Source organism: Coregonus lavaretus, assembly GCF_964263955.1.
Source record: "Coregonus lavaretus genome assembly, chromosome: 24".
Taxonomy (NCBI): Eukaryota; Metazoa; Chordata; class Actinopteri; order Salmoniformes; family Salmonidae; genus Coregonus; species Coregonus lavaretus.
In genome coordinates, this window is record NC_140011.1 from 41,156,784 (window position 1) to 41,178,271 (window position 21,488).

The window sequence follows — 21,488 nt, forward strand, 5'->3', positions numbered from 1 at the left end:
GGAAGAACTTTGATTTTTAATAAGTATAGGGATACAATTCCACGACACCTCTTGCAAATTAGTTTTTTCTTTTTTATTTTTTTTATTTTTTTGGGAAGCCTTGCTTCCCTTGGCATCCATGAATACACGTCACTGGTGAGCAGTATGTCCTGTGCTCAGACTCGTTGAAGGAGAACTCTTCATCCAAATCAAAGTTAGTTATCGCTGTTCTGATGTCCAGAAGCTCTTTTCGGTCAGAGGAAATAATTGCAGAAACATTATGTAAAGATTAAGATCAGAGTTTAAAAAACACACAAAATAGCAGAATTGGTCAGGAGGCCGTAAAACGACTGCTATCCATTCCAGCACCATTCTCTTCTCCTCTCACGGGTTCTCTCTGACCTCTGCCTTGTTCTTGATGACAGAGGAGAAGCGGACCAGTTTTATCTCCTTGGCGTCCCGTCCTCGAGCGTCGTCCCACACATATTCAGGTGACAGCAGCTTGGTGGGCTTATTCTTCACCAGGTACCAGTTCAGATGACTCTCCTCCTGCCACACAGCCTCCACACCCACTGACTTATCCACCTAGAGGGAGGGGGTGGGGAAGAGAGGGGGGGGGGAGAGGAGGGACGGGGGGGTTGAGAGAGAGAATGACTGAGTGTGTGACTACAGAGGAGATTGAGAGAGAGTGAGTGCCTACCTGCCTCCCTGCGTCTGTGCCTACGTGTCGGAATGCATGCCTTTCTGTCTGCATAACTGTCTGTCAGGTATGAGTGTGTGAGTGTGTGTTTGCCTGCCTGCCTGCATGAGTACCTACCTCCAGGTGCTCCCTGCACGTCTTGGTCAGCCTGTGAACATCCTCCAGCGCTCCTCCGAATATGTTGGCCTGGTAGTAGAAGTCTCCCTGGTCCAGGGGTACATAGGCTGTGGAGACGTTCCGCCGCTCGCAGGGGTACTGGTTCCGGGGGTCCCAGTAGAACCTGCAAGACACAAGACAATTTTGTATTGTTACGTAACCTTTATTTAACCAGGAAAATACCCTTACCAAGGTCAGGGTGAAACTTTATTTGGATAGCCTGTAGAGCACCTACAGATGGACAAGCTACAGACTATCAGTAACATTTCAACTAACTATCTACTAACCCTTGCCCTAACCCTGAATTTAACCCTAGCCCTAACCCTGAACTTAACCCTTATCCTAACCCTGAACTTAATCCTTACCCTTACCCTAGCCCTAGCCCTAACCCTTATTCTAAACCTAACCCTAAACTTAGCAAGCAGTTGCTTATCAACAGATAGTTTGTTGATAGTATGACCACCTGTAGAGTATCAACAGATGGAAAATCCATGTCACATTTTCTGGCCTATCCAGACAAAGAATTGATTTTGTCTGCTATGGAGCCCAGCCTGGGAGACAGTATATTAAGGGGGGCAGTCTAGCGAATCCAGGAGTTGTGGTTTCATCTCGCTGTGATATTCTCAGCCTGATTTAGAGCTCTCAACATGAAAAAATACTAAATAATTTCGTAGAATTGAAACACGACCATTCTCGTGGTCACAGAGGGACGAAAGCTGATGTTATAACGAGTCTGCAGACATTCAAATGGTGTCTCTGCGTCGCTCAGAGAACTTGGTAGAAAATGCTCTGTCGTCAGTTATATGAAAAGGGGACTCATTTGTACTGACACTAAATATGATCTTATTTGTTTTACAGTTATAAGAAAGGTGAAATCTTATAGCAAGTCATTTATAATTTCATTGTTACTATATTTAGAAAGCATTTCAGTTGTTTCAAGCCCTATTCCCCCACTTTCGTTGAATAGAGAGAAAATCATATATCATTTTAATATTTGTACTATGTTTCTTGAGCTTGTGTCCTTAAATGTGAAGAATTTACAATTATGTTTACCAGAAAGGGGAGTTCCAGACCTTTCTAGAACTATGCAGCATTACTAGTTGTCCATCTCATGAAAAACAGTTACTTTTGGGTATGTCTATTTAGGAGTAAATCTACATTTCGCCATTATGTTAAAGTTAAAGGAGAAGTTATATTTTTTACAACCAATTTAAAAATACACTACTATGTGGACACCTGCTCCTCGAACATCTCATTCCAAAATCATGACCATTAATATGGAGTTGGTCCCCCCTTAGCTGCTACAACATCCTCCACTCTTCTGGGAAAGCTTTCCACTAGATGTTGGAACATTGCTGCAGGGACTTGATTCCATTCAGCCACAAGAGCATTAGTGAGGTTGGGCACTGATGTTGTGCAATTAGGCCTGGCTCGCAGTCGGCGTTCAAATTCATCCCAAAGGTGTTCGATGGGGCCGAGGTCAGGGCTCTGTGCAGACCAGTCAAGTTCTTCCACACTGATCTCGACAAACCATTTCTGTATGGACCTCACTTTGTGTCGAACTGCCAGATGGTGAAGCATGATTCATCACTCCACCGCATGGTGATCTTAGGCTTGTGTGCGGCTGCTCGGCCATGGAAACCCATTTCATGATGCTCCCGACAAACAGTTATTGTGCTGACGTTGCTTCCAGAGGCAGTTTGGAACTCGGTAGTGAGTGTTGCAACCGAGGATAGACGATTTTTACGCACTACGCGCTTCAGCACTCGACGGTCCCGTTCTGTGAGCTTGTGTGGCCTACCACTTCGCGGCTGAGCCGTTGTTGCTCCTAGACATTTCCACTTCACAATAACAGCATTTACAGTTGACCTGGGCAGTTCTAGTAGGGCAGAAATTTGACGAACTGACTTGTTGGAAAGGTGGCATCTTATGACGGTGCCATGTTGAAAGTCACTGAGCTCTTCAGTAAGGCCATTCTACTGCCAATGTTTGTCTATGGAGATTGCATGGCTGTTTGCTTTGATTTTATAAACCTGTCAGCAACAGGTGTGGCTGAAATAGCTGAATCCACTAACTTGAAGGGGTGTCCACATGCTTTTGTATATGCAGTGCCTTTGGAAAGTATTCAGAAACCTTGACGTTACACATTTTGTAACGTTACAGCCTTATTTTAAAATGGATTAAAAAATGAATAAAAAAAATAATGCCCAGCAATCTACACACAATACCCATGATAAGGTGAAAACGGGTTTTTAGAAATTTTTCCAAATGTATTAAAAAATAAAAAACAGAAATAACTTGACTGGAGTCCACCTGTGGTAAATTCAATTGATTGGACATGATTTGGAAAGGCACAGACCTGTCTATATAAGGTCCCACAGTTGACAGTGCATGTCAGAGCAAAAACCAAGCCATGAGGTCAAAGGAATTGTCCGTAGAGCTCCGAGACAGGATTGTATCGAGGCACAGATCCGGGGAAGGGTACCAAAATATTTCTGCAGCATTGGAGGTCCCCAAGAACACAGTGGTCTCCATCATTCTAAAATGGAAGAAGTTTGGAACCATCAAGACTCTTCCTAGAGCTGGCCACCCGGCCAAACTGAGCAATCGGGGGAGAAGGGCCTTGGTCAGGGAGGTGACCAAGAACCCAATGGGCACTCTGACAGAGCTCTAGAGTTCCTCTGTGGAGATTCGAGAACCTTCCAGAAGGACAACCATCTCCGCAGCAATCCACCAATCAGGCCATTGTGGTAGAGTGGCCAGACGGAAGACATTCCATTTACTTCATAAATATAGATTTTTGGTTGTAAAAAATGAAACTTCTCCTTTAAATAAGTAGGTAAGTAAGTAATACCAGGGATGGATGCTGGCCCTTCAAGTAAGTATTACCAGGGGTGTATGCTGGCCCTTTAAGTAAGTAAGTAAGTAAGTATTACCAGGGGTGGATGGCGGCCACCAGTCTCCCCAGAGCCTCTGGCCCCACACGGCCATGGAACCTCATGTCTACATCAAGGCAGAAGATGTAGTGCGCCTCCCGGTGGATGTGAACCTCAATGGCAGTCTGCTCCCAAATAGATGGTTGGTGGATGTTCAGTAGAATTTCAATCAATCAATCAAACAAACAACAAACAACAAATCAATCAAATCAATCAATCAAACAAATCAATCAATCAAACAGTCAAACTTGATTGTCCTCAGATGTAAATTTGGTTTGCAGGCAGGGGTAAGATGATAAAAATACACAATCCACCGTCGACAACATTTCAACTTATTGGTTTGCACTAACCCTAACCATGTAGGCATATCATCTTAATTAACTGTAACCCTAGAAATATGTTGCCTATTATCAACAGTTGATATTTTGTTAATAGTTGGGACATCTTTAGGGAACCACTACTACTACATTTTTACATTTTAGTCATTTAGCAGATGCTCTTATCCAAAGTGACTTACAGGAACAATTAGGGTTAAGTGCCTTGCTCAAGGTCTCATCAACAGATTTTTCACCTAGTTGGCTTGGGCATTCAAACCAGTGTGTAAGGGTTGGTGTGAGGTGTGACCCAGGGGTGGTGCAGGATAGATAGTACGCAGTAGGCAAGGATGGTGAAACAAGGATCTTTACTGGTGGTCCAAAAGCCAGGATACAAAACAACGGACTATACATGATAACAAATGAGGAGCACTTAGGTCTCCAAAAACAGGCTGACAACAAACAATACGAAATACTAACTCTGACTGGAAAAACACAATGACACAGGGAGAACACTTCTTCAGTACCTGTACAGTGGGGAAAAAAAGTATTTAGTCAGCCACCGATTGTGCAAGTTCTCCCACTTAAAAAAATGAGAGAGGCCTGTAATTTTCATCATAGGTACACGTCAACTATGACAGACAAATTGAGAAAAAAAATCCAGAAAATCACATTGTAGGATTTTTTATGAATTTATTTGCAAATTATGGTGGAAAATAAGTATTTGGTCACCTACAAACAAGCAAGATTTCTGGCTCTCACAGACCTGTAACTTGTTCATTAAGAGGCTCCTCTGTCCTCCACTCGTTACCTGTATTAATGGCAGCTGTTTGAACTTGTTATCAGTATAAAAGACACCTGTCCACAACCTGAAACAGTCACACTCCAAACTCCACTATGGCTAAAGGACACCAGAAACTAAATTGTAGACCTGCACCAGGCTGGGAAGACTGAATCTGCAATAGGAAATTACAGGCCTCTCTCATCTTTTTAAGTGGGAGAACTTGCACAATTGGTTGCTGACTAAATACTTTTTTTCCCCACTGTACGTACTGCTTGACATCAAGGAACTAGCAGAGAAAACTGAGCAAGGGAACACAGGGAAGTGAGGGCATAAATACACAGGTGAATCAGATAGCCACAGGTGACACCAATAGGCAGATATCTAGTCACGACTGTGAGTGAGGAGGTGCCTATGGTTGTCGGAGGATGACACCTAGTGGGTCACTCCGGAACTGCGACCCACTCCTGTAACAGTGCCCTCGTGTTGGCATGGCGCCCGGCAGGAGATCGATAGCTCAGTCATAAGGCCTGTGAGGAGGGAGGCCCTTGGCATGCCTCTTACTAAACCCCTCCACCAGATCCCAGCGTAGGTCCACTGAACCCTGACGAGGAGGAAAAGTCTGGGCGTCTCTGGAGTTGGGGTTTCGGTTCCGGCTTGCTAGCACCCTCCAGATACCTAGCACCCTCCCGTTTTCCCGGCTTCTCCAGGCATGAGTCGCCGTGGTGACCTGCGTGGCCGCAGTTCCGGAAACGTCCCTGGGGCAGACCCTCTGCCTCTTCATTCAGGACAAGCGCGCCGCACCCAGCTGCGTAGCCTCCTCCTGAGGCTTCTCCTCCCTGAATCAGCGGAAAGACTCCAGGCTGATAGGGAGACACGGAGGCGAGCCTTGCGTCATGCCTCTCTCGTACGCCCTCTCACGACGCCTTTTTTCCACCCGCACAGAGAGGTCGACGAAGCCGTCCAGTTGTTCTGGCAGCTCCCTGAAGGAGAGTTCGTCCTTCATCCCCTCCGATTGCCCCTGCGTGTACAGGACAATCAGGACGGCCTCCTCCCATCTTGCCTCTCGAGCCCAGGTCCGGAACTCCATGGAGTAGTCTGCCACCGAACGGTCACCCTGCCGACAAGCCATGAGCCACCTCCCGGCCTCGTGCCTCGACTCCACCCGAGAGGTGTCAAACACCTTGCGGAACTCCTGGATGAATTGGTAGGAGTCGGAGCACGCCGGAGTTTGGCTCTCCCACTCCGCAGTAGCCCAAGAAAGGGCCCGACCTGTCAATAGAGCCATAATGTAGGCCACCCGGCCCTGCTCCGTTGGGAAGGAGGAGGGTTGCAGGCTGGACATCAGGGAACGCTGGGTGAGGAATTCCCTGCAGGCCTCTGGACGTTCGTCGTACGGTGGGGTTCTCGCGATGTCGCAAGCGAGACTGGAGACGCCGCTGCCGCAACTGACTATACACAAAAGCAAATTAGGAGCACATAGGTCTCCAAAAAACAGGCTGACAACAAACAATTTGAAATACTAATTCTGACTGGAAAAACAGAACGACACTGGGAGAACACTTCTCGAGTACCTGTAACTCCGTCACGTGATCCGACACTGATACGTACTGCTTGACATCAAGGAACTAACAGAGAAAACTGAGCAAGGGAACACTGGGAAGTGTGGACATAAATACACAGGTGAATCAGATAGCCACAGATGACACCAATATGCAGATAATTAGTCCCGACTGTGAGTGAGGAGGTGCCTATGGTTGTCGGAGGATGACACCGAGTGGGTCGCTCCGGAACTGCGACACACTCCTGTAACACAGTGACCTTTCGGTTACTTACCCAACGCTCCTAAACGCTAGGCCTAAACTACTACTACTACTACTACTACTACTACTACTACTACTACTACTACTACTACTACTACTATTACAGCTACTACTACTACTACTACTACTACTACTACTACTACTGCTACTACTATTACTACTACTACTACTACTACTACTACTGCTACTACTACTACTACTGCTACTACTGCTACTACTACTAATACCGCTACTACTACTGCTACTACTACTCCTATAATAATAATATTAATAGTTATCATTAATAATAAACTAAATAACTCATAATGAAGTAATGAGTGACTCCTGAGTGGCGCAGTGGTCTAAGGCACTGCATCGCAGTGCTAGCTGTGCCACTAGAGATCCTGGTTCGAATCCAGGCTCTGTCGTAGCCGGCCGCGACCGGGAGACCCATGGGGCGGCGCACAATTGGCCCAGCGTCGTCTAGGGTAGGGGAGGGAATGGCCGGCAGGGGATGAAGCTCAGATCGTAGAGCATGGCGTTTGCAACGCCAGGGTTGTGGGTTCGATTCCCACGGGGGGTATGAAAAAATAAAATAATGTATGCACTAACTGTAAGTCGCTCTGGATAAGAGCGTCTGCTAAATGACTAAAAATGTAAATGTAAAAAAATGTAATAATTGTAATAAAGTGTGACCTGGATGATCTCCATGCGGCGGAGGGATATCTCCTGCCAGCGGTCGAACTTCGGCACGCTCACGATGCTGAGCAGTCTGCCGACACCAAGAGTCACGTTGCCAGGCACATCACCGGGCAGGTCGGTGAACACATAATAGTGTACCTCCAGCCCCACCTGGAATCACATTTTAATTGATTTGAAGGGATGGAATTTGTAACGAATTCAGTCACATTACGTTTAATAAATGTAAATGTAATAACATTTCATTTAATCTGGACCAATGAATACGATCACATGGGCAGGAGGACCTAATCCTACATCATCACTCCTACAGTAGTCTTTATAAATACGGTTCCAGAATTTTTCCTATTAAAAGCGTCTGCTAAATAATAATAATAATAATAATAATAATAATAATATGCCATTTAGCAGACGCTTTTATCCAAAGCGACTTACAGTCATGCGTGCATACATTTTTCTTTTTTTGTGTATGGGTGGTCCCGGGGATCGAACACACTACCTTGGCATTAGAAGCGCCGTGCGCTACCAGCTGAGCTACAGAGGACATGGCATATGTGCCTTCGGAAAATATTCAGACCCCTTGACTTTTCCACATTTTGTTAGGTTAGAGCCTTATTCTAAAATGTATTAAATTGCTTTTTTCCCTCATCAATCTACACACAATACCCCATAATGACAAAGCAAAAATACTTTCCGAATGCACTGTATAAATGCCATTTTTTTACCCCATATGTAACTCTGTGTTGTTTTTATTGCACTGCTTTGCTTTATCTTGGCCAGGTCGCAGTTGTAAATGAGAACCTGTTCTCAACTGGCTTACCTGGTTAAATAAAGGTGAAATAAAATAAATAAAAAAAATAAAAAAAATAAAAAATAAATAAATTTAGCAGACGCTTTTAAAAGGAAAAACACTTTTTGGGTTACTACATGATTCCATATGTGTTATTTCATAGTTTTGATGTCTTCACTATTATTCTACAATGTAGAAAATAGTAAAAATTAAGAAAAACCCTTGAAAGAGTTTGTGTGTCCAAACTTTTGACTGGTAGTGTGTATATATATATATATATATATATATATATATATATATATATATATATATATATATATATATATATATATATATATTATTATTATTATTATTATTATTATTATTATTATCCCTGGTCCTAACAGTCAATCCATTTGATAGATAGTTCTGGATTCTCACCATGAAGTGCTTCTCAGCTGACTCTAAGAAGTCACTGAGAAAACGAGTGTATCTGTAAGGATGGATAGACATGAAAAACATGTACATAAAAATGTGTGTGAAATGACAGAACTAAAGTTACTACATCTTCAACGATGGATAGAAAAATGAGAGAAGCATCTACAGTGGCCTGCGAAAGTATCCAACCCCCTTGGCATTTTTCCTATTTTGTTGCCTTACAACCTGGAATTAAAATGGATTTTTTGGGGGGGTTTGTATCATTTGATTTACACAACATGCCTTCCACTTTGAAGATGCAAAATATTTTTTTGTGTGAAACAAACAAGAAATAAGACAAAACAACAGAAAACTTGAGCGTGCATAACTATTCACCCCCCCAAAGCCAATATGTTGTAGAGCCACCTTTTGCAGCAATTACAGCTGCAAGTCTCTTGGGTTATGTCTCTATAAACTTGGCACATCTAGCCACTAGGACTTTTGCCCATTCTTCAAGGCAAAACTGCTCCAGCTCCTTCAAGTTGGATGGGTTCGCTGGTGTACAGCAATATTTAAGTCATACCACAGATTCTCAATTGGATTGAGGTCTGGGCTTTGACTAGGCCATTCCAATACATTTAACTGTTTCCCCTTAAACCACTCGAGTGTTGCTTTAGCAGTATGCTTAGGGTCATTGTCCTGCTGGAAGGTGAACCTCCGTCCCAGTCTCAAATCTCTGGAACATTGAAACAGGTTTCCCTCAAGAATATCCCTGTATTTAGCGCCATCCATCATTCCTTAAATTCTGACCAGTTTCCCAGTTCCTGCCGATGATAAACATCCCCACAGCATGATATAGCCACCACCATGCTTCACTGTGGATGGTGTTCTCGGGGTGATGAGAGGTGTTGGGTTTGCGCCAGACATTTTCCTTGATGGCCAAATAACTCAATTTTAGTCTCATCTGACCAGAGTACCTTCTTCCATATGTTTGGGGAGTCTCCCACATGCCTTTTGGTGAACACCAAACGGGTTTGCTTATTTATTTTTTGAAGCAATGGCTTTTTTCTGGCCACTCTTTTTGTAAAGCCCAGCTCTACAGAGTGTTCAGCTTAAAGTGGTCCTACGGACAGATACTCCAATCTCCGCTGTGGAGCTTTGCAGCTCCTTCAGGGTTATCTTAGGTCTCTTTGTTGCCTCTCTGATTAATGCCGTCCTTGCCTGGGCCGTGAGTTTTGGTGGGCGGCACTCTCTTGGCAGGTTTGTTGTGGTGCCATATTCTTTCAATTTCTTAATAATGGATTTATTGGTGCTCCGTGGGATGCTCAAAGTTTCTGATATTTGTCCCTGACCTGTTTAGAGAGCTCCTTGGTCTTCATGGTGCCGCTTGCTTGGTGGTGCTGAAGTCTCTTGGGCCTTTCAGAACAGGTCTATATATACTGAGATCATGTGACAGATCATGTGACACTTAGATTGCACACAGGTGGACTTTATTTAACTAATTATGTGACTTCTGAAAGTAATTGGTTTCACCAGATCTTATTTAGGGGCTTCATAGCAAAGGGGGTGAATAGATATGCACGCACCACTTTTGTGTTATTTATTTTTTAGAATTCTTTTAAACAAGTAACTATTTTCAATTTGGACTATTTTGTGTATGTCCAATACATGAAATCCAAATAAAAATCCATTTAAATTACAGGTTGTAATGCAACAAAATAGGAAAAATGCCAAGGGGGATGAATACTTTTGCAAGGCACTAATACTTGCTATTATTTTTGTCAATTAAATACATGAAGAAGGTGAAACATTCAGGTTGTAAATAATAAATAATGTGAAACATTCAGGTTGTAAATAATCAATAATGTGAAACGTTCAGGTTGTAAATAATCAATAATGTGAAATATTCAGGTTGTAAATAATCAATAAAGTGAAACGTTCAGGTAGTTAAAAAACAAGACCTTCAGGTAGGACAAGCAAGTGGCCAGCAGGGGGAAATGTGTATGTATAGATACAGCTAGAGACAGACTGCATGCTTATGACATGAGATTGCTTTATCCGGAAATATGAAGTAAAGGGTCCATATAGAGTCATGGTGTGTCCCAAACATGAACCTATTCCCTATATAGTGCTCGGGTCAAAAGTAGTGCACTACATAGGGAATAAGATGCCAGTTGACACACAACCATAGGGTTTGAATAATGCAGACAGGCAACATGAACGAGGTTATGATGTTGATAACATCAACCAAAGATATTAACACATGAGGTTAATGCATGTGGATAGGTACCTGGTGAATGCATGTAGATACAATGGGGGAAAAAAGTATTTAGTCAGCCACCAATTGTGCAAGTTCTCCCACTTAAAAAGATGAGAGAGGCCTGTAATTTTCATCATAGGTACACGTCAACTATGATAGACAAAATGAGAAAATAAATTCCAGAAATTCACATTGTAGGACTTTTTAATGAATTTATTTGCAAATTATGGTGGAAAATAAGTATTTGGTCAATAACAAAAGTTTCTCAATACTTTGTTATATACCCTTTGTTGGCAATGACACAGGTCAAACATTTTCTGTAAGTCTTCACAAGGTTTTCACACACTGTTGCTGGTATTTTGGCCCATTCCTCCATGCAGATCTCCTCTAGAGCAGTGATGTTTTGGGGCTGTCGCTGGGCAACACAGACTTTCAACTCCCTCCAAATATTTTCTATGGGGTTGAGATCTGGACACTGGCTAGGCCACTCCAGGACATTGAAATGCTTCTTACGAAGCCACTCCTTCGTTGCCCGGGCGGTGTGTTTGGGATCATTGTCATGCTGAAAGACCCAGCCACGTTTCATCTTCAATGCCCTTGCTGATGGAAGGAGGTTTTCACTCAAAATCTCACGATACATGGCCCCATTCATTCTTTCCTTTACACTGATCAGTCGTCCTGGTCCCTTTGCAGAAAAACAGCCCCAAAGCATGATGTTTCCACCCCCATGCTTCACAGTAGGTATGGTGTTCTTTGGATGCAACTCAGCATTCTTTGTCCTCCAAACACAACGAGTTGAGTTTTTACCAAAAAGTTCTATTTTGGTTTCATCTGACCATATGACATTCTCCCAATCCTCTTCTGGATCATCCAAATGCACTCTAGCAAACTTCAGACGGGCCTGGACATGTACTGGTTTAAGCAGGGGGACACGTCTTGCACTGCAGGATTTGAGTCCCTGGCGGCGTAGTATGTTACTGTTGGTAGGCTTTGTGACTTTGGTCCCAGCTCTCTGCAGGTCATTCACTATGTCCCCCTGTGTGGTTCTGGGACTTTTGCTCACCGTTCTTGTGATCATTTTGACCCCACGGGGTGAGATCGTGCGTGGAGCCCCAGATCGAGGGAGATTATCAGTGGTCTTGTATGTCTTACATTTCCTAATAATTGCTCCCACAGTTGATTTTCTCAAACCAAGCTGCTTACCTATTGCAGATTCAGTCTTCCCAGCCTGCTGCTGGTCTACAATTTTGTTTCTGGTGTCCTTTGACAGCTCTTTGGTCTTGGCCATAGTGGAGTTTGGAGTGTGACTGTTTGAGGTTGTGGACAGGTGTCTTCTATACTGATAACAAGTTCAAACAGGTGCCATTAATACAGGTAACGAGTGGAAGACAGAGGAGCCTCTTAAAGAAGAAGTTACAGGTCTGTGAGAGCCAGAAATCTTGCTTGTTTGTAGGTGACCAAATACTTATTTTCCACCATAATTTGCAAATAAATTCATAAAAAATCTACAATGTGATTTTCTGGATTTTTTTCTCCTCAATTTGTCTGTCATGGTTGACGTGTACCTATGATGAAAATTACAGGCCTCTCTCATCTTTTTAAGTGGGAGAACTTGCAAAATTGGTGGCTGACTAAATACTTTTTTTTCCCCACTGTAGGTGCATGGTGGATGCATGTTGATAGGTGCATGGTGGATGCATATGGATAGGAGTGTCGTGAATGCATGTGGATAGGTGCATGGTGAATGCATGTGGATTGGTGCATGATTGATGCATGTAGATAGGTGCATGGTGGATGCATGTTGATAGGTGAGTGGAGGATGCATGTTGATAGGTCCATGGTGGATGCATGTTGATAGGTGCATGGTGGATGCATGTTGATAGGTGCATGGTGAATGCATGTGGATAGGTGCATGGTGGATGCATGTGGATAGGTGCATGGTGAATGCATGTTGATAGGTGCATGGTGGATGCATGTTGATAGGTGCGTGGTGGATGCATGTTGATAGGTCCATGGTGGATGCATGTTGATAGGTGCATGGTGAATGCATGTGGATAGGTGCATGGTGGATGCATGTGGATAGGTGCATTGTGAATGCATGTTGATAGGTGCATGGTGGATGCATGTTGATAGGTGCATGGTGGATGCTTGTGGATAGGTGTGTGGTGAATGCATGTGGATAGGTGCATGGTGAATGCATGTGGATTGGTGCATGGTGGATGCATGTTGATAGGTCCATGGTGGATGCATATTGATAGGTCCATGGTGGATGCATGTTGATAGGTGCATGGTGAATGCATGTGGATTGGTGCATGGTGGATGCATGTAGATAGGTGCATGTGGATAGGTGCATGGTGGATGCATGTAGATAGGTCCATGGTGGATGCATGTTGATAGGTCCATGGTGGATGCATATTGATAGGTGCATGGTGAATGCATGTGGATTGGTGCATGGTGGATGCATGTAGATAGGTGCATGTTGATAGGTGCATGTGGATGTATGTGGATAGGTGCATGGTGAATGCATGTGGATTGGTGCATGGTGGATGGATGTTGATAGGTGCATGGTGGATGCATGTAGATAGGTGCATGGTGGATGCATGTTGATAGGTGCATGGTGGATGCATGTAGATAGGTGCATGTGGATGTATGTGGATAGGTGCATGGTGAATGCATGTGGATTGGTGCATGGTGGATGGATGTTGATAGGTGCATGGTGGATGCATGTAGATAGGTGCATGGTGGATGCATGTTGATAGGTGCATGGTGGATGCATGTAGATAGGTGCATGTGGATGTATGTGGATAGGTGCATGGTGAATGCATGTGGATTGGTGCATGGTGGATGCATGTTGATAGGTGCATGGTGGATGCATGTTGATAGGTCCATGGTGGATGCATGTTGATAGGTCCATGGTGGATGCATGTTGATAGGTCCATGGTGGATGCATGTTGATAGGTCCATGGTGAATACATGTGGATAGGTGCATGGTGGATTAATGTTGATAGGTGCATGGCGGATGCATGTTGATAGGTCCATGGTGGATGCATGTTGATAGGTCCATGGTGGATGCATGTTGATAGGTGCATGGTGAATGCATGTGGATTGGTGCATGGTGGATGCATATAGATAGGTGCATGTGGATAGGTGCATGGTGGATGCATGTAGATAGGTCCATGGTGGATGCATGTTGATAGGTGCATGGCGGATGCATGTGGATAGGTGCATGGTGGATGCATGTTGATAGGTGCATGTGGATGTATGTGTATAGGTGCATGGTGAATGCATGTGGATTGGTGCATGGTGGATGCATGTTGATAGGTGCATAGTGGATGCATGTAGATAGGTGCATGGTGGATGCATGTGGATAGGTGCATGGTGGATGCATGTTGATAGGTGCATGGTGGATGCATGTTGATAGGTGCATGGTGGATGCTTGTGGATAGGTGTGTGGTGAATGCATGTGGATAGGTGCATGGTGAATGCATGTGGATTGGTGCATGGTGGATGCATGTGGATAGGTCCATGGTGGATGCATGTTGATAGGTCCATGGTGGATGCATGTTGATAGGTGCATGGTGAATGCATGTGGATTGGTGCATGGTGGATACATGTAGATAGGTGCATGTGGATAGGTGCATGGTGGATGCATGTAGATAGGTCCATGGTGGATGCATGTTGATAGGTCCATGGTGGATGCATGTTGATAGGTGCATGGTGGATGCATATGGATAGGAGTGTCGTGAATGCATGTGGATAGGTGCATGGTGAATGCATGTGGATTGGTGCATGATTGATGCATGTAGATAGGTGCATGGTGGATGCATGTTGATAGGTGAGTGGAGGATGCATGTTGATAGGTCCATGGTGGATGCATGTTGATAGGTGCATGGTGGATGCATGTTGATAGGTGCATGGTGAATGCATGTGGATAGGTGCATGGTGGATGCATGTGGATAGGTGCATGGTGAATGCATGTTGATAGGTGCATGGTGGATGCATGTTGATAGGTGCGTGGTGGATGCATGTTGATAGGTCCATGGTGGATGCATGTTGATAGGTGCATGGTGAATGCATGTGGATAGGTGCATGGTGGATGCATGTGGATAGGTGCATGGTGAATGCATGTTGATAGGTGCATTGTGAATGCATGTTGATAGGTGCATGGTGGATGCATGTTGATAGGTGCATGGTGGATGCTTGTGGATAGGTGTGTGGTGAATGCATGTGGATAGGTGCATGGTGAATGCATGTGGATTGGTGCATGGTGGATGCATGTTGATAGGTCCATGGTGGATGCATATTGATAGGTCCATGGTGGATGCATGTTGATAGGTGCATGGTGAATGCATGTGGATTGGTGCATGGTGGATGCATGTAGATAGGTGCATGTGGATAGGTGCATGGTGGATGCATGTAGATAGGTCCATGGTGGATGCATGTTGATAGGTCCATGGTGGATGCATATTGATAGGTGCATGGTGAATGCATGTGGATTGGTGCATGGTGGATGCATGTAGATAGGTGCATGTTGATAGGTGCATGTGGATGTATGTGGATAGGTGCATGGTGAATGCATGTGGATTGGTGCATGGTGGATGGATGTTGATAGGTGCATGGTGGATGCATGTAGATAGGTGCATGGTGGATGCATGTTGATAGGTGCATGGTGGATGCATGTAGATAGGTGCATGTGGATGTATGTGGATAGGTGCATGGTGAATGCATGTGGATTGGTGCATGGTGGATGCATGTTGATAGGTGCATGGTGGATGCATGTTGATAGGTCCATGGTGGATGCATGTTGATAGGTCCATGGTGGATGCATGTTGATAGGTCCATGGTGGATGCATGTTGATAGGTCCATGGTGAATGCATGTGGATAGGTGCATGGTGGATTAATGTTGATAGGTGCATGGCGGATGCATGTTGATAGGTCCATGGTGGATGCATGTTGATAGGTCCATGGTGGATGCATGTTGATAGGTGCATGGTGAATGCATGTGGATTGGTGCATGGTGGATGCATATAGATAGGTGCATGTGGATAGGTGCATGGTGGATGCATGTAGATAGGTCCATGGTGGATGCATGTTGATAGGTGCATGTGGATGTATGTGTATAGGTGCATGGTGAATGCATGTGGATTGGTGCATGGTGGATGCATGTTGATAGGTGCATAGTGGATGCATGTAGATAGGTGCATGGTGGATGCATGTGGATAGGTGCATGGTGGATGCATGTTGATAGGTGCATGGTGGATGCATGTTGATAGGTGCATGGTGGATGCTTGTGGATAGGTGTGTGGTGAATGCATGTGGATAGGTGCATGGTGAATGCATGTGGATTGGTGCATGGTGGATGCATGTGGATAGGTCCATGGTGGATGCATGTTGATAGGTCCATGGTGGATGCATGTTGATAGGTGCATGGTGAATGCATGTGGATTGGTGCATGGTGGATACATGTAGATAGGTGCATGTGGATAGGTGCATGGTGGATGCATGTAGATAGGTCCATGGTGGATGCATGTTGATAGGTCCATGGTGGATGCATGTTGATAGGTGCATGGTGAATGCATGTGGATTGGTGCATGGTGGATGCATGTAGATAGGTGCATGTTGATAGGTGCATGTGGATGTATGTGGATAGGTACATGGTGAATGCATGTGGATTGGTGCATGGTGGATGCATGTTGATAGGTGCATGTTGATAGGTGCATGTGGATGTATGTGGATAGGTACATGGTGAATGCATGTGGATTGGTGCATGGTGGATGCATGTTGATAGGTGCATGGTGGATGCATGTTGATAGGTGCATGGTGGATGCATGTAGATAGGTGCATGTGGATGTATGTGGATAGGTGCATGGTGAATGCATGTGGATTGGTGCATGGTGGATGCATGTTGATAGGTGCATGGTGGATGCATGTAGATAGGTGCATGGTGGATGCATGTTGATAGGTCCATGGTGGATGCTTGTTGATAGGTCCATGGTTGATGCATGTTGATAGGTCCATGGTGGATGCATGTTTATAGGTCCATGGTGAATGCATGTGGATAGGTGCATGGTGGATTAATGTTGATAGGTGCATGGTGGATGCATGTTGATAGGTCCATGGTGGATGCATGTTGATAGGTGCATGGTGAATGCATGTGGATTGGTGCATGGTGGATGCATGTAGATAGGTGCATGTTGATAGGTGCATGGTGGATGCATGTAGATAGGTGCATGTGGATGTATGTGGATAGGTGCATGGTGAATGCATGTGGATTGGTGCATGGTGGATGCATGTGGATAGGTGCATGGTGGATGCATGTAGATAGGTGCATGGTGGATGCATGTTGATATGTCCATGGTGGATGCATGTTGATATGTCCATGGTGGATGCATGTTGATAGGTCCATGGTGGATGCATGTTGATAGGTGCATGGTGGATGCATGTCGATAGGTCCATGGTGGATGCATGTTGATAGGTCCATGGTGAATGCATGTGGATAGGTGCATGGTGGATTCATGTGGATAGGTGCATGGTGGATGCATGTTGATAGGTCCATGGTGGATGCATGTGGATAGGTGCATGGTGGATGCATATGGATAGGTGCATGTGGATAAATGACTAAAATGTAAATGTAAATGGATAGGTGCATGGTGGATGCATTTGGATAGGTGCATGGTGGATGCATGTGGATAGGTGCGTGGTTGCGTTAGTGGCAGCAGTCTTGACATTTCAAGTAGGTGATCACACACACACAGAGGAAGTATGTAACCATTGCCTTTGCAATAGGTTTCTACACATTAAATCTGTGACTTACTTCCCTACAGCAAATACAGTTGTAGCGATGGTGAGGTTGAGGGACCTGAAGGCCTCATCTATGACCTGGGGGTCGAAGGTTCCCTCCCAGACTATAGGAGCCAGCCATGGGGTTATAGTCAGAACGTCATTCCTCCTGAATAATAATAATAGTAATATTAATAATAATAGTAATAATAATAACTAGAAAATAAAATGTCCTGATGAAACTGTGTGTGCGTACTAGCTTGTTTTAAAGTATTTATGGTTTTGCAATAAGTTATAAGAGTGGTAGTGACTGCAGTAGAAATGGTAGTGGCTGGTTATAGTTTAAAAAGTAGGTAGATGAAAACATTGATTGATTTATTTATATGTGGGGATCTATTTTCTCATAATTGGATCTGTATGTGATGAATAGCTTAGAAGGAATGCATTAATGATAAGCATAGAAGGTTTGTACTATACTGATATAAATTGTTTCACATAACCAGCTGTGATTCATGTAAGGAACGTTAGGGGGTAGGACAGATGAGACTTGTATTTCTTACAGATACGAACACTGCCTCTTTGTTGTCTGTGAACCGTTGTCTGTGAACCGTCCTTGAACGTAGGTACAGCAGAATGGTGTCTTTTGGGTGCTAACTCCACAGGTTGATAAAAACTTATGCCTGGCAACAGTGTGCAATAAGTGGAGCGCCAAAGGTCTGGGACCAGCCGGTGCGCCAACGGATAGGTTGGGCAAGTCTAAACCACGCCCAACCTCTACCCTGACAGGCCAAGCAGAGAGCGGGAACTAAAACTGTCAGGGTATTTACGGAAGGATTTGTAATGAGGAAGTCAGTTCTCTGAGTGCCCTGCGTGGTATTTCAGTGGACCTGTATATACGAACCTTCATACTTATCATACATACATTTTGCATATAATAAATTTAGCTTGGATTGAAGATCTCTTGATTCTTATTCCAATACCAGATTTGAATTACGCAATTTCTAACATATATGAGCCATATTTTTGGTCAATGGCTCTCAGGTTCCCTTTTTGAAGTGAATTGAATAACTTTTTTTTCCTATGGAATTAAGTATATTTAAATAGCTGTCATTTTCCCACATAAATATGACCAAATTCATGTTTGCTTAAAAATTCTAAAAACTAAATTATACAACAATCAAATTATAGTAAATTCACTTTTTAGTACTAATGTGGATTGTAGTTTGAAAAAAAGCTGCACATTATACAGTATAAAGGAAAAATGTATATGTAAATTAACAATCTGTTTTTATATTTTTTATATTGTTGTAGTACAAAAAGTATCAATACAATCACAAATATTTTCTCAACCAATCTAAGTTGCGGCAGTCTGCACATTTAAAAGTTGGTTTCGTGATTATAGCTTAAATCGTTTAAGAGCTAAAGCAGGCAGAATAATAACAATATGAGTATGTAAGAAAGCTAGAGTGGTCTTGCCTTCAGCAAGCACACTAGTAATAAACACCCAAAGTCACTTAACATATTCATCATGATAATCATCAAGATAAACAGCCATTAGTGGTAACACTTTGTGAAAAGGCATTATATAAAGTACGTTATAAAGTAAGTATTTACTGTACTTCATAGTGTTTACCATAACGGTATAATTTAATATAGAATTCAAACAATAGAATACAGCTCTATTGTAATGCTGTCGTCTGCCTTCGCTGCCACTTACACTGGTTCCATAAGCTTGGCTTGCTTGCTCTGTAATCTGAAAAACACGGGGAGCATGTTTACTTTTTGCAGAAGCAGACTGGCACTCTGAGATAATAATAATAATACACATTTAAGGCTAGGACTTGCTTGGGGTACCAGTCTGTTTGTGACATCATGCCACTCCTTGTCATGTTTTTTGATGAAAAGGAGTGGCATGATGGCAGAAACAGATCTCGGACCAGGCTACGCTTGGTTGATTAAATAATGAAAGGTTATCAATAGTATAAAGAGTACAGTGCAGTACAGGTTCAACAGGTGTGTACAGTCAGTACCCACGCGTACTCACTCACCTGTGATTCACCACAACCTGGTGATGCACCTGGCGCCATGTTAACCCCTCATCATACTCACTGGGACCCTCACTGACAAACAAACAGACAGACGGACAGACAGACAGCCAGCAGAGAAAGAAAAGAGAGAGAGTGTGGCTCAGTTGATAGGGCATGGTGCTTGCAACGCCAGGGTTGTGGGTTTGATTCCCACGGGGGACCAGTACAAAAAAGTATGAGAATGTATGCACTCACTAGTGTAAAATGTAAAAATGTAATGTAACAGAGATTATTCTGTTTAAGCACCTGTCCAGGTAAACACACCTCAGAGGCAGAGTGGAGTATTCCAGTACATAGTTCAGTAATCCTGGTATTATCTACAGGGTTTACAGTACATCTGTAATTATTGGGAAAGTTAAGCATTTTTTCGGCTCTTGGCTCTATACTTCGAAACTTTGGATTTGAAATCAAACAATGACTATGAGGTTAAAGTGCAGACTGTCAGCTTTAATTTGAGGGTATTTCCATCCATATCAGGTGAACCGTTTAGAGATTACAGCACTTTTTGTACATAGTCCCCCCATTTTAGTGGAGCAAAAATATTGGGTCCAATTCACTTAGATGTGTATTAAAGCAGTAGAAAGTTATGTATTTGGTCCCATATTCATAACCTGCAATGATTACATCAAGCTTGTGACTCTACAAATTTGTTGGATGCATTTGCTGGTAGCATCCACATTAATGTAGAAGTGTTTAGAAACTAATTCTACTCTTATTTACAATAAAAGTGACTCCAAAATGACACAATACATTATTTACCTTTCATTTATAATGGGCACGAAATAATCTGAAACACAACTGAAACAAACAGCAAATGCATCCAACAAATTCGTAGAGCTTTAGCCACACCTTACAGCACAGCTTTCAACCAGCATTGCAATACATGTTTTCTTACTTGACAGAGACAGATGGATGGACAGATGGACAGCATAAGAAGACAAGCCTGTGATGACAGGAGAATAACATAATAGAACAATCTATAATAACAACAACAACAACAATGATGATAACAAAAATTATGACAATAAAAACTCAAAAATTAAACTGGAGGCTACAGCTTCTCAAATGTCATTACCAGCAGAGAACCGTCCCCCCAGCCATTATTAAAGCAAGTAGGCAGTGTTCACGTTCTGGAAAGAAAATGATAAAGGCATTAACAACCAACAATATGAGTGGAAGGAAAAATAGTTTCTGCTAAATAAGAAGTACTGTAACTATATAGTGATATAATTATAATGCAATACAATATAATACCATTTAATGCAGACAGACACACACAGGTGTGTAAATCAGGAGCAGGGGAGTAAAAACAACATTGATTGATAGCCTTAGTAGGTGTTCAGGTTTTTCCTAATATTTGAATTATTTCAATGAGTGCAGGCACCGAATAGATCTCATCTCAACAGCTTTCTTTTGATCTAAAATAAATAACCAAGTAACTTTTTATTTTGGCCCAAAATGTCAATTTCGCCCCATGCACGCACACCCACGCACACCCATCCAATTGGCTACAGAATTTCATGTGAATATTTTCAAATCTGCATAAAAACAATGTGCACATTTTCCCACCAGAGATGTCTTTCCATCAAATTGACTTGTTGCTAATAAAAGGCTGTGCATGATGACATAGTGCACATAATAATACTTTTTGCGGTTAAATTCCCACGTACTGTAATGTATACGCTGGGAGTCAGGAAGCAGGTACAGAAGGTGAGTTTAATAATAATAAACATAACAGGAGATGAGTACTGAACGTGAACAAAAACAATACTTCCTGATGACTTAGGCTACAGAGGGCTAAATAAAG

At 43.2% G+C, this 21,488-nt stretch overlaps 1 protein-coding gene across 1 annotated transcript; it reads right to left on the reverse strand.

The window, feature by feature from the left end:
* Positions 1-251: 251 nt before the first annotated feature.
* LOC311100022 (globoside alpha-1,3-N-acetylgalactosaminyltransferase 1-like) lies at positions 252-20,805 on the reverse strand. Its single transcript, XM_084140752.1, has 10 exons — positions 20,757-20,805; positions 20,577-20,624; positions 19,643-19,714; positions 19,312-19,347; positions 17,629-17,763; positions 8,578-8,629; positions 7,365-7,520; positions 3,772-3,896; positions 797-959; positions 252-564 (listed from the first exon to the last, which is right to left on the reverse strand). The coding sequence occupies exons 1-10, from the start codon at positions 20,780-20,782 to the stop codon at positions 364-366; spliced, it is 1,014 nt and encodes a 337-aa protein (XP_083996878.1). The 5' UTR covers positions 20,783-20,805; the 3' UTR covers positions 252-363.
* Positions 20,806-21,488: the final 683 nt, after the last annotated feature.

Excerpts from the sequence above, each read along its gene's own strand:
- LOC311100022 (XM_084140752.1), bottom strand. The coding sequence starts at position 20,782 with ATGGCTGGGGGGACGGTTCTCTGCTG. Across the intron at positions 960-3,771 it reads GTGGCCGCCATCCACCCCTG|GTTCTACTGGGACCCCCGGA; the intron begins GTAATACTTACT and ends TGTGTCTTGCAG. Across the intron at positions 565-796 it reads CGTGCAGGGAGCACCTGGAG|GTGGATAAGTCAGTGGGTGT; the intron begins GTAGGTACTCAT and ends CCCTCCCTCTAG.